Genomic DNA, 15605 nt, shown 5'->3' on the forward strand with positions numbered 1-15605 from the left:
GGGTTTGAAGCTATCTGCCACACAGAGCCTAAGCATATTCCACCATCAATGTGTCAGTGGGAAAGCTATTAAAACCGCTTTACTTTTCCTAAGTATCATGAGAATAAGCACAAGATTTAGTGAAATCCCCCCCAAGAGCACTGAAAATCGTGGGGATTTTCCCCCTGAGATGTTTCCTAATGGACTGCTCAGAAATGTCAAAAACTCTTGTTAGACTTCAGGGTAGTTTCGGGATTTCAGCGTATTTAGTTGAAGCTGAAATGACAAAATTTGAAGTATGAAAGCCACTGAACTATCCACATAATTAGATGGAAACCCATTGACCAGTTCCCTCTGTGTAGGTTAAGTTTCCTTCTTTTTAAATCACTCCATTCAAATGACAGACTTTCATGAAATAAAAGCGCGTATTGATAATGAGAACATTTCATTATAAATCATGCTGAGGTTTACCGTGATGCGCAGCAAAGCACAAGAGCGTGATCTGGTGAATCAGACAGGGTTTGGACCTTCATCTCATCAAGTCTGCCTTACTTCTATAATACAGTAGATAGATTATAATGTTTACAACGATATACGGCTGCAAATAACAATCATTTTAAGGTCAATTAATCTGTACATTTTTTCAATTAGTTGAGAAGATGGAACCAGGTTATATTTGGCATCTGTGCCTAAAAAATTGCAACTGAATGCTTATGATCCACGTTTATCCTTCCACGTTTACAACAGCCAAAGTGAAGAAGAGCATCTTGTTCAGTTATTTTTCAACAACGGAATGGATGATTTGCATATATCATCTATCCAGAATATGATCATGTAATAGTAATATTGGAGCTGCCATTAATTAAACCCCCAAAAAACCTCTGTGAGATAAAGCAGCACCATCTCTGTCGTCGCAACACTTCAGCCATTCAGAGAAAGACAGAAAATACATTTCACTGGATACGTAGTCAGCTCTGTAATGATTCAGTTAATCAATGCAGTAAATTAGTGAGGAACATCAGCATTTTCTTCTCCAGCGTGGAGTTTACTTGTTTGATTCTGTCCTTGTCAGACGTTGGCACACTCCCCCGGCCAGAGCGCCCGGCCTGCCACTCTGTGTCGCCTTTCATTCCCTTTTCACCCCCAGGTCTTTCTATACCTGTCAATTTCTTTCTACAGCGTGACTCCTTAATCCACCTGAGTGCATGGAGGACAGTTTTGACATAAGAAGAAAAGATAGACTCCTAAGGAGAGGACCAGTATCTTTAGAGCCCGGGGATAACCGGATTACGACAGCCATTTTGTGCTGCTGGCAGTTTTTCTTATTACCCATTTTTTTCTCCCCCTCATCTCTCCAGAGTTTAAATGCTGCCCTTTAGAAGTCACACCAAACACTCACGAGTACACAAAAAACACATACTCTCTGTTTGTTGAAGCTTTGAGCAGAATTAAACGTAATCTTGACAGAAGATAGCGACAGTTTGCCAGCAATAGATTTCTCCATATACTGCCCTTTAGGTCCTCTCATGTTGTGGTCCTCGGACAGTTTTTCCTCGCACTGTCAAAAACGCTCTAAACATGGTTTGACTGTGAATGTAATCATTGTCTCCGTGTGGCGCTGGGTGCCTCCTGAGTGTGAAGGCCTGAACCTACAGCACAGCTGATAACAGCACAGCCATGAGGAGACAGATCAACTGTCTGACCCCTGCTGCCAATCACTTTATCCCTAAAGCCCGTCTGCTCCGAGGAAACCCGGAGAATAACGCTCCCCGAAGACGTCTTATCATCTCCACCACTGATGCAGTGGGCACCACTGGATCTTTCATGTCCATTTACTTTGCCTTTGAAGAGGCCTGCGGCGCCTTTGATTGTGGGAGGTAAATTAAATAAAGGCCTCCTCCTCGCTGGTACCCTGATAGCGAAGTTTATCAGCGCTACCAAGACCTAAGCCCAGAGCTTCAACTCACCGCCACAGGTCTGTCTACGGGGGAAACACATCATGCTTCTGTCATGGTAATAATCCTTTTTGCAGAAGCCATTTTGGGCGCCTGAAGCTTCCTCCTTGTAAAATGAGATTCCTGAGTACATACTCCAATCCCTGTTTTTACCTATAAGCTCCTATATTTTGTAGCAGTGCATCCATGCAGTATGCTGCGTGTGATTTATAGTAAAGTTATTGCTCAGGCTTTTCTCCATCAATGTCATTTCAATAACAGACGAGATGGCCAAAGTGTATTTTGATCAGATAAGGTATAGTAATTATGAAAACTGCAACAACCAATGAGTCACCCAGGGCCAATGAATTATAGCTATGATTAATATTGATTTTGTAGAGTAAGGGGGAGGGGGAGGTGAGCCGTTTGTACACATATTGATATATAAGAAGCCGGCATGGAATCATGGGAAAGAATTTAAATGAGTGTGAATGTTTGAATTAGTTTTGACGACAAGTTTTAACAAGTAGGAATACAAATATCGGGAGTGATTTTGCAACAAAAGATGGAGACAAGTTTTAGAGAATTCACCCAATCAATGGCCTATTTCAATTAATAATGGTAGATGCAGGGTTATATGCAGGCTCATGTCCTCTGTCATTCCGCAGTTTTAATAACTTTACATTCTGCAATTAAACGAGATTTCAGCCTAATTCCATACATTTGCAGCCCAATTTTACACCAGAATTCGGTATTTTACCCCAATAGATATTCCTGGTAGATTGGTGAGGGATTTGAAACAGCATTTAGACTTTCACGTTGGAATATAAACCAGTTACATTTGGTGGGTTTGTAATTTCCGAGGAAGTTTCCTGAAAAGAACTAACTAACCAATACTAATTGTCAGACTGTGATTTTAGTTGTTGTTTTCCAGAGGTTTGTTTTTTGAAGGAATCGCTCCATAACAATGAAACGTGCAAAACATATAATTAGTTGACCATGAAAAATCCAATAACAACATTTAGAGATTTTCTTTTAGGCGGTGAGGGGTGTTTGGAAGCTGTGACCTTAGAATTAAAAAAACATCTGGTTTCATGACATGGTTTCATATGACTCCAGTAAACAGATATTCCCTCTGAGATGTTCTTAAACAGACTTAATAATTGAGCAAATGAGCCACACGGGTCATCATAGGGCAGCAGTGCAAAACAACTTCCATACTTTAATCCCTCAGCCCTTACAAAGTCGTATAATTCCTAGTTTTCTGTGTGTGTTGTGCAGCAGATTACTCTTTTCACTGGTTCCTTGCCTTCACTTGCCTCAGGAGACATTTGGAGAGACTAAACTGTCGGAGAGGGAGAAGGAGGGAGCCCCTCAGAAATGTTGTACAGTCACTTTTGTGAGGGGATTACAGCTCTCTCTCATTCCCATTGGTTTGGCCCGCCGTGACAGTGGTGTGGTGATGAGTGGCTGACATGCCCAGCATCATCCATAACAAGCTTCCAACTTGGTCCCGTGTGACTCCTATTCTGGCTTTGCACTTTATGCATTTTACCGTTAGACTTTGTGCCAAAGCGTCAGTCAATTTGGAATTACAGGTTCTAGTATTTTCTTACCATAGAGACAGAAAAAATATTTCTTACAACTTTTCCTTTTACGCACGAGACGAGCATGAGCTTTTTGGAGCGGTGACTTAATTTAAAGTAGGACCGGTGTGTGTTTTTTCAATTAATGTGTGAGCTTCTGACATGGAAAAACCTTTAGATCACATCAAAAGACCCATGAATGCTTTCATGGTGTGGTCCAGAGGCCAGAGGAGGAAAATGGCCCAGGAAAACCCAAAGATGCACAACTCTGAAATCAGCAAGAGACTCGGAGCGGAGTGGAAGCTGCTGTCCGACTCCGACAAACGTCCGTACATCGACGAGGCCAAGAGGCTGCGGGCTCAGCACATGAAGGAGCACCCGGACTACAAGTACAGACCCCGGCGCAAACCTAAGAGTCTTCTGAAGAGGGACCGTTTTGTTTTCCCGCTGCCGTCTTTCCTCGGGGACGCAGCGGAGCATTTGAAGGGATTTTCCATGGACTCCTTTCTTGTCCCCGGGGATAAAGCCAGAGCGTTCCTAGCTCCCGTCTCCTCCCCTTCTTCCTTCTCGCTGCTGGAGCCGGTGGCGCAGTTCAGCACAGGAGCTGTCCAGCGGATGGCGGAGATGCCGCACGCTCTGGCTGCCGGCGCGCTGCCCTACAGCGCGCACACGTTTGGATACCAGACTGGAGGGATCGGGGGTCTGGCTTGCCACGGACAGCACACCCACACTCACCCGTCACCCTCCAGCCCGGGATACGTGGTGCCGTGTAACTGTAGCGCCTGGTCTGCTGCCAGTTTGCAGCCTCAGGTTGCCTATATTCTCTTCCCTGGTGGGATGACCAAGAGCGGCATGGACTCGTACACCTCACCCAGCTCCAGCGTGTGACAGACTGGATAGCGCACAGGACCTCCCCATAATATGACTGAAGCAAAATAACTGGGCTACAATACATTTTTCATCCTTCAAATAGCAAAACTGGATATTAGGCTAGTGTTTCTGCAGATATCAAGTGCTTTTCAAAATGCCATAAATTGCTGTTTATCTATAGCCATAGCACCACAAACTCACAAGTCTCTATATCACACTCGTTGTACCAGATTAATGCAGAGTAAAGATTTACAGGAGTAATGCAAAAATGCTATTTTGTTACTCTTTTGACAAAAAACAAATAAATACAAACCAGTTTAAAGTTAAATGCACGAGGTTCACGTGTAACCTTTATAAATAATTGATCAAAATCAACAAGCGACCTGACATCCATGTCCATGCTACTGCCAGTCAGATAAACATAAAGATGTCAAATTAGAGGGCTGGAAGCCTGAAGAGCCAATGTATTATTTGTGTTAATATATTAAGTTACCCAGGCCTAAAAAGGCATAATTCATAGACCTGCATTCTTACATTTGGACAGCAACACGTTTGTCACCCAGACCAGTACATTATGTCTCATTATGTAGGACAGTTTTTTCTTCTTTTCTTTTATTGGAAATTATAAATGTTTCCATAAAAACATTGTCTAAAAGTTTGAGTTTTTCTTTGTAGCTTTCCACAAGAAATGTGTAAATTATAAACATTTTACATAAGCAGCTATAATAAGGATAATAAGTCAGTTGCTGGTCAGTTAACAATGTTGCTGTGAAGTTGAGTCAATTAATTGATATTCTAGTTTGTTTTTGGGATTATCCACATCACTACATTCTTCTCATTTTTTAACATCTACTGATTATCAAAGAGTTTTTTTCTAATAGTTTTTTGTTAGATGTCATTTGTAATAATAACTGGGGGAAGTATGTTTTCATGTTCCTGACATGTTCCCCCTGAGCGCTCTTATTTAAACAAGCAGGCCGATAAGGTGTACAACAAAAGCTTACACAAAAGACAAACAGATATTGACATAACGCAAGAAACAGAAGTTCATCAAACTGACCAACATAACAGAATTAAAATCTCTAGCCCCATGATGTTTGGTGACTTTTGTATGAGTTTCGTTGTGCGTCTGTGTTTGTGAGAGCGACAGTGAGGCTCATGATAAGAGAAGAATAGAAACTTCTCTCCTCCCCGGTTGTTGACAGAGTGATAAGGTGATAAGTTGAATCATGGAAATCGTATGAGGTCCTGTTTGATTTTAAAAGTTAGTAAGACGGAATGAGTCCTCACCTGGAAACCACCGGGCTTTATTCTCAGTGTATGTCGATTCATCATGCTCGTTCTGTATCTATTTGATGCAGAATTATTAAACAGGAAGGACAGGACAACTGATGCTGCATCAGTATATATTTGGGTCATTTGTTTTTTGTCTCTTGTTTAATTTTAAACAGTAGAAATGCATCAGATATCCTGGCTGGACATAAATCGGGGACATTGCAATGACACAGCATCCCCACATGGACGACCCCCAGTCTAAAGGTTTTCACTTCACACCCATGGGGAAGATACCGTTCTTAGAGAGAAGTGAAAGATTTAAAGATAGCTGAGCTTGACCTCTGGCTTTAATGTGGAGGTGAAAAAGCTTTTATCTCACTGGTTTCTCACAGCTGAGGCCTGATATGAACTTTTACATTCGGTCCATGGTAAAGTCATAATCAAAAATCTCCATTTGTCAAGTGTTGGTCTCACTTCCTCTCTGGTAGTCCGTTGTATTAGATCTGATAGAGGGACACACTCAGTGCTGCCTCGTCTCTGTGCGTTCGCATGTTTGTCTTTCTGCAGTGCTGCATCATTTTCTTCGTGTGTGAGGGTGTTGGCGTGGCAAAGGGCCGCATAATTCACAGTTGGCGGTTTAAGCCCCCGTGGAGTCGGTGAATCAGTTTCCCGTATTTACATTCAAACAGTTAGTTCTCACTCAGGCGCCAGGTGCGCGTATCACCAGTGTGTCCACACCTCTCAGCACGAGGTAGCCCAACCCATGCTGCTGTGTCACCCACTGGGTGAAACCCAGCCGCCTCCACCCAACGACACCATCACTACAAAGCATCACTTTGCCCGTTCTCATTCTCTGCCCACACCTGCTCACCTTTGCTTTAACTCATATACATATGCAGCTGCACTTCAAGTATTTCTCTATTTAAACTGGGCACAAACCATCCGGTGCGCACACACACACACACACACACACACACGCTGTGCCTCCCTTATATTTCCTAACTTCTGAAGGAGGAAACAACGATGGCGCCTTCAGTTCTGCAGAATGGTGGATTCATTTTGGGTTTGGTCGGTGCAGCAGCCCTCATCGCAGCAACTGCCATGAACAACTGGAGCGTCATGGACAGGCAGGGGGAGGTGGTGACATCTGTTTACACCTACAAGGGTCTGTGGCGGAACTGTGAGACCGCTTCCTCAGGAATGACCGAGTGTCGCCCGCTCTACGGCCTCCTGGGTTTCTCAGGTAGGACAAGACTCTCTCATATTTGAATGTGCAATGTCTCCCATTTCTACTCTTAAAAGACATAATGAGCTTTCTCTGGTCACAGGATAGAGTAAGTAAGTAACAAAGTTTAAAGAAGTTGTGACCAAACAGTCCAGTATCAGAGTTACGAGGAAGTCAAGAGCCAAGAAACTAGTTTTTCTGAAATGAAATTACAAGGCAGGAGGTTTGTCGAGTCTGGGGTTCATGTGCAAGCAACATAGAATGCCGAGTTTTTCTCGCTCTGCGTCTCTTTAATGCCACTTATTTGTAGAATATTATGTAAAACAATAAAGATGATGAGATGAGCAGTTTGTTTTGAAACGTGCCAGAAACTTTTAAACTCTAAAAACGAGGTACAAGAATTGTTCCTGAGTTTAAAAGTGTCACTCAAATGCACCAAATCGCTCCGATGAAGTTCTGGAACAAATAAATATTCACGAAATGAAGATATATATATATATATTGTTAAATTGCAAGCCAATTTAAAGATAAATTGTGAGTGGCGAAATGAGGAATTGAATGGTTTAATAAAAGAGATTAAAACACTTTGATTTGCAGCAAAAAATATATCTGAGGACTTTTTCCCGCTAAGGTGCTGAAAGGATAAATCAGATAATTTTATCTTTCTAACTATTTGGTGTAAATTATATAATTATTTAAATATTTTGACTCTCAGTTTCTGCCATCCTTATTCTAACTGCATCAAGCCCACTGCTATCAGTGTTTGCATTAGCACCAGTTCATTCTGGTCACTGTAATGGACGGCCAGGCCGAGACTCAGGTCAACACAGTTATCAGAAACAGAACAAACAAGAAGCAAAGGGCAGGTTCCTACAGCACACCTACTGTAGGAGAATACCGGTCACATTATCAGATTAAACACATACAGTATGTTCACATCATCGTCTTCATGAGACTATGAGGATGACATGAAGTGTTGCAGGTGTAAATGGAAAAAATAAATCTTATCGTAAGACATGATTTATGTGATGCAGATTATTATACAATGTAGAGCATCTTGGTAGAGTAAGATACAATGAAATTATCAGTAATTTCAGACATATCAGGCTCAATATAACATGTCTTTGGGTTTTCCGTCCACTAGGTACTTTCCAGGCTGTACGAGCCCTGATGATAGTGGGTGTGGTGCTGGGTGTCCTCGGAGCGGTGATATCCGTTTTCTCCCTGGCCTGCCTCACAATGAACAGCATGGCGGACACCACCAAGGCAAAGATGAGCCTCACCGCGGGCATCATGTTCCTCATCAGCGGTAAGTTACAAATAACAGAAATATGAAAAACACAAGTTTTTTTTCTGTTCGTTGACATCTCCGATTGTTAAGGAGTTGCATTAAATAAATCACAGAGTTCTTGTCTTTGTCACTCTTCTCTCAGGTGTGTGTGGCATCGCAGGAGCTTCTATCTACGCCGATCAGATTGTGGCCAGCTTCAGGATGTCCACCGACCTAAACTATGGAGGAGGAAACATGCAGGGAGGAATAGGAGGGATCGGAGGAGGGATGCCCAGGTAGGACACAAAGATACTTGTTTTGCTTGCGTTTTCATATTCTCCATATTGTTTGCATGCAGGACTTACATCATGTCTTGTTTGCCTTTGCAGATACACTTTTGGCCCTGCACTGTTTGTAGCCTGGATAGGAGGGGGCACCCTGCTTATTGCTGGCATCCTGAAGTCAGTGGCTTTCAAGGGGATGGTGAAAGAGCAAAAAACACAGTGAGTCCCCTCAAAGAGTTATAGTTGCGCTTCTGCTGATGTCTGTGGATTTGTTCTGGACTGAATTTATTGCTCTTTCTAGTTGTATGAATCTCCAACAATTGTTGCCTCTTGCTTTTCAGCTACCCGGGGGTTGCTTACAAACCTCAGTCCCACGCCAAAACCGATCACCATTCAGAGGGCGGCAAGAAAGACCAGAATTATGTGTAACTTCAACACTCTGCTGCGTTGACAATTAGTGTTTGCTAAGGTGTGTGCTGTTAGCTGTTCACATGCAGCATGCTTTGTGGGATGTTTTCTTCTTAAGTTGCCTCATATACACATTAAATACGTCTTTACTATCTGATAATGGGGGTTCATGTCTCGCATTGTATCAGCAGTCCAACAGGAGTAAGAAGAAAAGGAGTTCTGGCAAAATAAGTAGTTTTCACATGCACATCTCCATGGTTAGATATTTATAAACCCTATACTTGTATGTAATCAAAGCATTTTTTACTTGAGTTTTGTGAAATCATTAAAGTTGTATGTTAATAAAACTGATTGTGAAATATGTGGTTTAAATTATTCAAATATAAATGAGAGCATACATGACATGTGAAACATGTTCATGTTTTATTAATGTCGGACTGAAGATAAGTAACGGCACGTCAAGGAAGATGTATTCATATACGTATGCGCTTTGTTTTAAGTACAGCTACTGTCTCCGTTACAGATATGATCTGCTGTATTAAACTGCCGAGCAGCACTCGTCCTTGGAAAGAAGCTGTGCAAAGTCAGATCAGCAGCTGCACGGCCCTCTGTGCTCTCTATGCAGACTGGTAGCTGCATGACGTAGTAACAGGAGACACTAGAGATGTTATGTATATGTTCTGGAGATACATTTTAATGCTGGTTTTTGCAATAAATTTTGCAAATTTCAGGCAAGTTTGACCGACCGTCTGACTAAGTGTTGTAACCGTTTAGTCCACCTGTCCCAGCACCGAGCTGTGACGCTTTAGACCACAAGATGTCAGCAAATCCATGTCAGTGGTTTTAAATGAGGCGAGACCATCTGCACGAGAGTAACAAAGACCAACTAGCTAATGACAGAAAAAACATCAGAGGCTTTGTTTATCGTTGCATATTTATACTGTCAACTCACTTGCTCAAAAAAACAAAACAAGCATCCGTAATAAATCTAGTTTCTCTTCAAAGCAGAAGATGCCGAAAAAAACACAAATTCACATCAGACCTCACATCCCAACACTGGTTTACTGTGAGGTCGTCACTAACGTGTGCTTCAGCAAAGACGCCTGCATTAGAAGAGCAACTAGAAAACACAAATCCCATCAGTCACAATGTTGAGCGTTATTTAAAAAAAAAAAAAAGAAATCATACATGAATATCAGACTGACAGAAGAGGAAAGTAAACTCTCACAGGTAGACAACGAAACAGTTCATGATGTGCGTTGTTGTTGTTTTTCAAACCTAATGGACCCACTTTGAGCCATGATTACTCGGTAATGTTATTCATTGTTTCGAGTGTGCTGCCCACCGGGGGTCTGCGATGACGTCTTCCACACCCTCACATTAGTTATTTGGTCAAATCCAGACAAGAAATTGAGGATTTTCACATACAAAAACAGTCATATAGTGATTTAACAACCATCTTTCAAGGCCGAGTTGTGTACAAATTGGTAAATAACATAAAAGTTCGGTTCATCCAAATTCTAAAAAATAAAAAACATTTTGTCAGTAGCCCCTAGTAGTCTCTATCCATGCAGATAGTCTTGATTTGTTATCGTTTTAAAGATCTGTCTCTTGAGATTTCAGCCACAACCTAAACACAACGGAGCTAAGAGTATTCTTGTTTGTAGGACTCGGTTTTCATTGGAACCATTTCTTCAGCATTTCATATAAAACCATTGAAGGTGGTTCATCTACAGGAACACAGGTTCTAGAAAGACAAGTTGGTTTTCAGTGCTGCGAGCGCCACAAACAGAACTCCATTTACCTGAAGGTGGACGCAGACATCTCAGGCACAGAAAAACAGAAAATATCTGCGTGGCTACGTACAACTAGAAGTATTGTAAATTTGGGTGAAACGATCCTTTAACTAAAGACTAAAAACAGAAAACATACACGTGTCTATATCCGGTCTAGTTTCTCACTCAGGAACTCTTCCACGCTGTCTGTGTTCCACTTGAGGATGCTGAGTTCTTCAGCGATGTTCCCGTTATCGTCCAAAAGCTTTAGTACAGGATCAGAGCCTCTCACGTACTGCAGAGTGGGAAAGAGAGAAGCAGGAGGCGTGTTAGGACGGTTTGCCCTCAATACTAATGAAAGACATTCAATGTTTGTGTCATCTGATTAACATAATCTGATTTCCCTTTGAAATTGCGTTGTTTTTCCCCTCCAGATGAAGCTTAATGCGTGTGTAATTATGAGATTATATCAACGTGCTGGTTCACGATTCATCATCCTTACCTTGATCTGAAGACCCTTGAACATCTTCGGCTTGTCACTCCTGACAAAAGCTAGAGATAAAAACACCAGTGAGGCAAATGTCAGGCAATGAATCAGTCAATTAGTATTTCCATTTTAGTACCGAGGTCTGTAATTAGTGACAACTGTAAAAGCTCCTGGGAATGCGGCGTTAACAGCGGCGGGGACAGTTGGGAACACAGGATGGCTACAGCTGAAGTAAACAAATGGCAGCCATATGGCGCACACACCAGACGTCTACTCCCATTCTGAGGCTGCAGTAACTCAGTCAACGTAACCCAACACCGAATTAACCAAATGTTACACCGAGCAGAGATGGGAGGTCTCCACCGGAGACAAAAAGGAAAATAAAAAACCTCAAAAGCTTGTTTGAAAATGGGCCCTCAGGCATTTTAGACCACCTGCTGCAAAAAAAATCATCACACAGAGCACACACTTAGTAGCAAGAAAGAGCTGCTACAGTTAAGATTAAGTTAAAATAATAAATATCACAATATAATCACGTCCCAATAGACAGAACTCACCTTGGACTTGGGGGAACCTCCCCAATTTTCATCCACACACCTCGAGGATGGCCCCAGCATAGAGCTGTGTAAAGAGAGACACAATGTCAGGTAGTCCAAGAGGACTTCCCTCCACACACACACACACACACACACACACACACACACACACACACACACACACACACACACACACACACACACATATACATCAATGCCCACACACAGAGACAAAGCAGGGCTGTGGCCCTGCTGGTGGTCGCCTGGCCTGGAGGAGTAATTTGATTCGGGCACACTGATTCATAAACATGTCCAGGAGACTCCTCGGGGGTCATTAAATTGCGAGGCTGTGCATATGGAGCAGGGCTGATGGATGGCCGTTTGTGCAGGGCTCACTTGTAATCAAACCTGCAGCACCAATACACGATAAGTTAGAGGAAATTGGAGTGTCACAGCAGTATTTCAACAACATGCTCTGTTTTCCGTTCATGGGAGGAGAGCGCTAAATGACCTGGTTGGCTGGTTCGCGCAGCAAATTAAATTACCCATGCAAAGCTCAGATCCTCTGCCGTTCCTCAGTCCTTCTGTAAACAATCCAGCACTGCTGAAATTAAATTTCCGTGCTTTTCATTTTACCACACATTGCAGGTCTGAGACAACTCACGGCCCTGTTGAGAGCAGGAAACTGGAAACAAACGACAGGCCGCTCTAACTGGACGCCCGGGGGCATTTTAACAACGCTCTAAATTAGCTAGTCACCCAGTCTACCAGTGACTTCGGATGCAAAATAATAATAATAATACATAAAGGGAATACATTCTCAATACCGTACTCTCTACATGTACTCTATCTTACTTCTATCTATGTTCACTAAAGCCTAAATAATTAAAAACACGGTGATATTTTTAAACGAGGAACTACTGTCAATGAAAGAATTTGCCAAACAGATATGAATAAAGGTCAACGAGAAAGAAATATGTGATCATAGACACATCATTATTCTGTGAGCATACCAACATTTTTGGTGCAAGTCAAGATTAAAGGGCCAAGTCTGGCAATACTATATATATTTTGTTATTGTCGTCATGAAAACACCAGAACTAACACTTCCTGTGGGCGGCCCACAGACCCAAACCCACTGCTTCCTACTGAAGACATAAATCTTTAAAAACAAATATAGAGTTCCACTTCTAAACAATGCTGCGTACTTTCCTAAAACAGCTGCGCACCGCAGCTTTCAGCAGACGTTGCTCAAACAGGAGGAACTAGTGCATTTGTTTGGGACTATTTTCAGCCGCAGAGCTACTGTGCTCGGCTACACAGCCAACACCGAGGAGGGATCATCGGGTCATTGTTGGTTTTGGTCTTTTCATGGGATTTAGTGACAACAAGAAAAGTCATCAACGCTGTACTGACCTTCTCAGAGACACGCTGTATAGACGTTAGGTCTTTGAGAGGATGCACCTTCCAAGTATTTGGAATTTATTCTGGCCATACAAACATGCAAACGTTTGGGCGTGGTGGTGGAGCGTCAATGATATATTGTATTGTATAGGGGAGCAGAGGTGCTCTGCACAGAAGCAAGCACACAGTTGAAAATGAGTAACCCAAATGCCATCCATGCCCACTGAATCTTACTAATTGACCAGGCTGCGCAATAAGCCGTTTCTCAGAGGGTTTAATGACACGGCACTGATGTCAACTGCGAGACTTGACGTATTCTGAAAGGCAGATAATTGTTGCCGCCTGAGGAGTAGAATGTGCTCAGTGACACCGTGGTTTCTACTGGTACCCTCAGCGTCAAGCAGGAGACGGACGATTGCTCCACTATGTGACATTTCACTCAAATCGTGAGGAGGAAGAGGAGTATTCGTTCCTCTTAGTGTCGGTCTGAAGCGGAGATATCATCAAGAGGTGTAATGAGGTGTGCACTACACTTCGCCAAGGTGCTGTTGCTAGGATACCACACACGCTCTGGGGACCGTGCTTAATCAAAGAAGGGTTACGTTGTTTTTCACACAATCACTCGGCTCGGGGTTTATCCACCAGAGGCAAGCAGGGAGTCATTCTGAATGTGTTGTAATCACCGGCGTTATGAGAGCACGGTCACACCTCCTCACTGGTTACAGGAAGGTTGTTACAGTGAAACCTGATATTTGGACCCCATGGGGAGTGTCACGCTAGGGTTGAGGAGGCTCGACTCTGAACATCAGAGAGACGGATTGAGACAGAAAGCTACTGACAGAGTTTGTGTGTGTGTGGCAGCTCAGATCTGACACACAGCTGCAAAAACAGTGTAAACAGACCCAGTGATAGAGAGGCTAAAACTAGGTTGTTTTGAGTAGCAGCTCAAAGGCTGGAGGTTGTGATCCTGTCAAATAAATTCTGACACGGAGGTCTTCAGAGTGCTTCTCCTATCCACCGAGGAGCCTGTGGATGCTGAGTGAAGCTCAGCGAACTAGAGGCAGCATGCCAATCAGCTCAAGATAAATAAACGTATCTGTTGTGTATCATCAAATTTAGCAAGTCAGAGTGAAGGCAGCACAGGATAACAAATAAGTGTTACACTAGTCCATTGTCCTTTTATAAAGTCTTTGTAGCACACTCCTCCTCCTCCTCCTCCTCCTCCTCCTCACTGAGACTGAATCTAGACAGGCAACTACTATATGTTTGCCTATTTCTCTGGAGCTCTGTTGTTCCCTTTACCTTGCGCACTTCCATCTGGGCCTCCTGCTGGCAGCACTGCTGGCAGTCGGGCTGCAGCTTGTTGAGGCTGAACTCCCCGAGAAGGTCACAGGAGCTGCACAGCAGGTTGCTGGAGAAGCCCAGATCCCTGCATGCCTCAGACGTCAGATCGGCACCATACGCCGACAGCTGGAGAGAGGAAGGAGGAGATAAGAGTCACACAGAGAGGAAACATAAAAGGTTGGCCTTTAAAAAATAAAATAAAAAAAATAATCTTACTAGTATTAAAAAAAAGCATTCTGTTACCGATAAAAACAGAAACAAAGAATTGAGATTGTGGATATGCGTTTGCTTTAGAAGTGATGTTACTTGTATGTAGTTCTGTAAATTAAATCTAAATTACAATGGCACGTTCAGTGTATAGTTGAATCAATATATAAATAATTATTTATCGGGCTATAGGAACGTGGTGCTAAAACTAAAATATCATCTATTAATTCAATTTTTATTTAGAAAGCAAATGTAACCAGCAAATGTTTAGCATTTTCACAAACCGTCCTGGTGTCACAGTGAATAACTGACGACTCAGCTGATGCTGATGGGTACTTTGTTTCGTCAGTTATTCTTGTAACTATGACTCCCAGGTAGATTTAACATAATCTGTTTCAGGAATCAGGAAACCAGAGTCCTCTCAAGTTAATTACCCCATTAAAAGCCCCGTATTTAGCTGCTTCTGTGTGAAAATATCTTCAGCATCCTGTATTATCTACTCTCTCCTTGTCCATAACTTTAACTGGGATAATAAAAAACATTTTGACTCGTTAGTTACAAGCATTTTGGACTCATCTACTGAACAGAGAGTTTTTAACGGGGATACGTGATGTTTAGCACCGGAAGTACTGGTTTTAACATTGCCTTTCTCTTTCAAAACACCGGTTTCAACAAAAAAACAATCAGTTTATAACTATTATATATGAGTTAGCTGACATATAAATACTGAGGAGGCTTCTCATCGGGGCTCTCAGGGTTTTTGAAGATAAGCCACGTCATTTAGAAGCTCCGGGCTCAGCAGGACGCGGCTCACTAACATGAACACAACGGTACACGGCTGACAGACGACAGCTATGCCGACGACAACACACGACTGACAGCGGCGACATCTGCTCATTTTCATTGTAAATAAACTCACCGTTTGTAAAAGCGAGAGAAGCCACAGGAGATACACCTCTCCCGACATTTTGGAGCTTGCTTTGTTAGCATAAACTACTCTGAGGACCCCTTTATTCCAGAA

The 15605-nt window shown here is 42.6% G+C and overlaps 3 protein-coding genes across 3 annotated transcripts; 2 read left to right on the forward strand and 1 right to left on the reverse strand.

The window, feature by feature from the left end:
• Window positions 1–3661: 3661 nt before the first annotated feature.
• LOC306705809 (transcription factor Sox-14) lies at window positions 3662–4387 on the forward strand (the record flags this gene model as incomplete). The annotated part of the gene is made up of 1 exon (XM_079172666.1): window positions 3662–4387. The coding sequence occupies one exon, from the start codon at window positions 3662–3664 to the stop codon at window positions 4385–4387; it is 726 nt and encodes a 241-aa protein (XP_079028792.1).
• Window positions 4388–6667: 2280 nt separating this feature from the next.
• On the forward strand, window positions 6668–8852 carry cldn18 (claudin 18; the record flags this gene model as incomplete). Its single annotated transcript, XM_079172495.1, has 5 exons — window positions 6668–6887; window positions 8014–8178; window positions 8303–8435; window positions 8529–8642; window positions 8765–8852. The coding sequence occupies 5 exons, from the start codon at window positions 6668–6670 to the stop codon at window positions 8850–8852; spliced, it is 720 nt and encodes a 239-aa protein (XP_079028621.1).
• A 1856-nt stretch (window positions 8853–10708) lies between these two features.
• selenof (selenoprotein F) lies at window positions 10709–15595 on the reverse strand. Its single transcript, XM_079173053.1, has 5 exons — window positions 15504–15595; window positions 14336–14503; window positions 11651–11714; window positions 11109–11158; window positions 10709–10901 (listed from the first exon to the last, which is right to left on the reverse strand). Exons 1-5 carry the CDS (start codon window positions 15549–15551, stop codon window positions 10770–10772), a joined length of 462 nt encoding a protein of 153 aa, XP_079029179.1. The 5' UTR covers window positions 15552–15595; the 3' UTR covers window positions 10709–10769.
• Between the last annotated feature and the right edge of the window lie 10 nt (window positions 15596–15605).

Source organism: Pholis gunnellus, assembly GCF_910591455.1.
Source record: "Pholis gunnellus genome assembly, chromosome: 14".
NCBI lineage: Eukaryota > Metazoa > Chordata > Actinopteri > Perciformes > Pholidae > Pholis > Pholis gunnellus.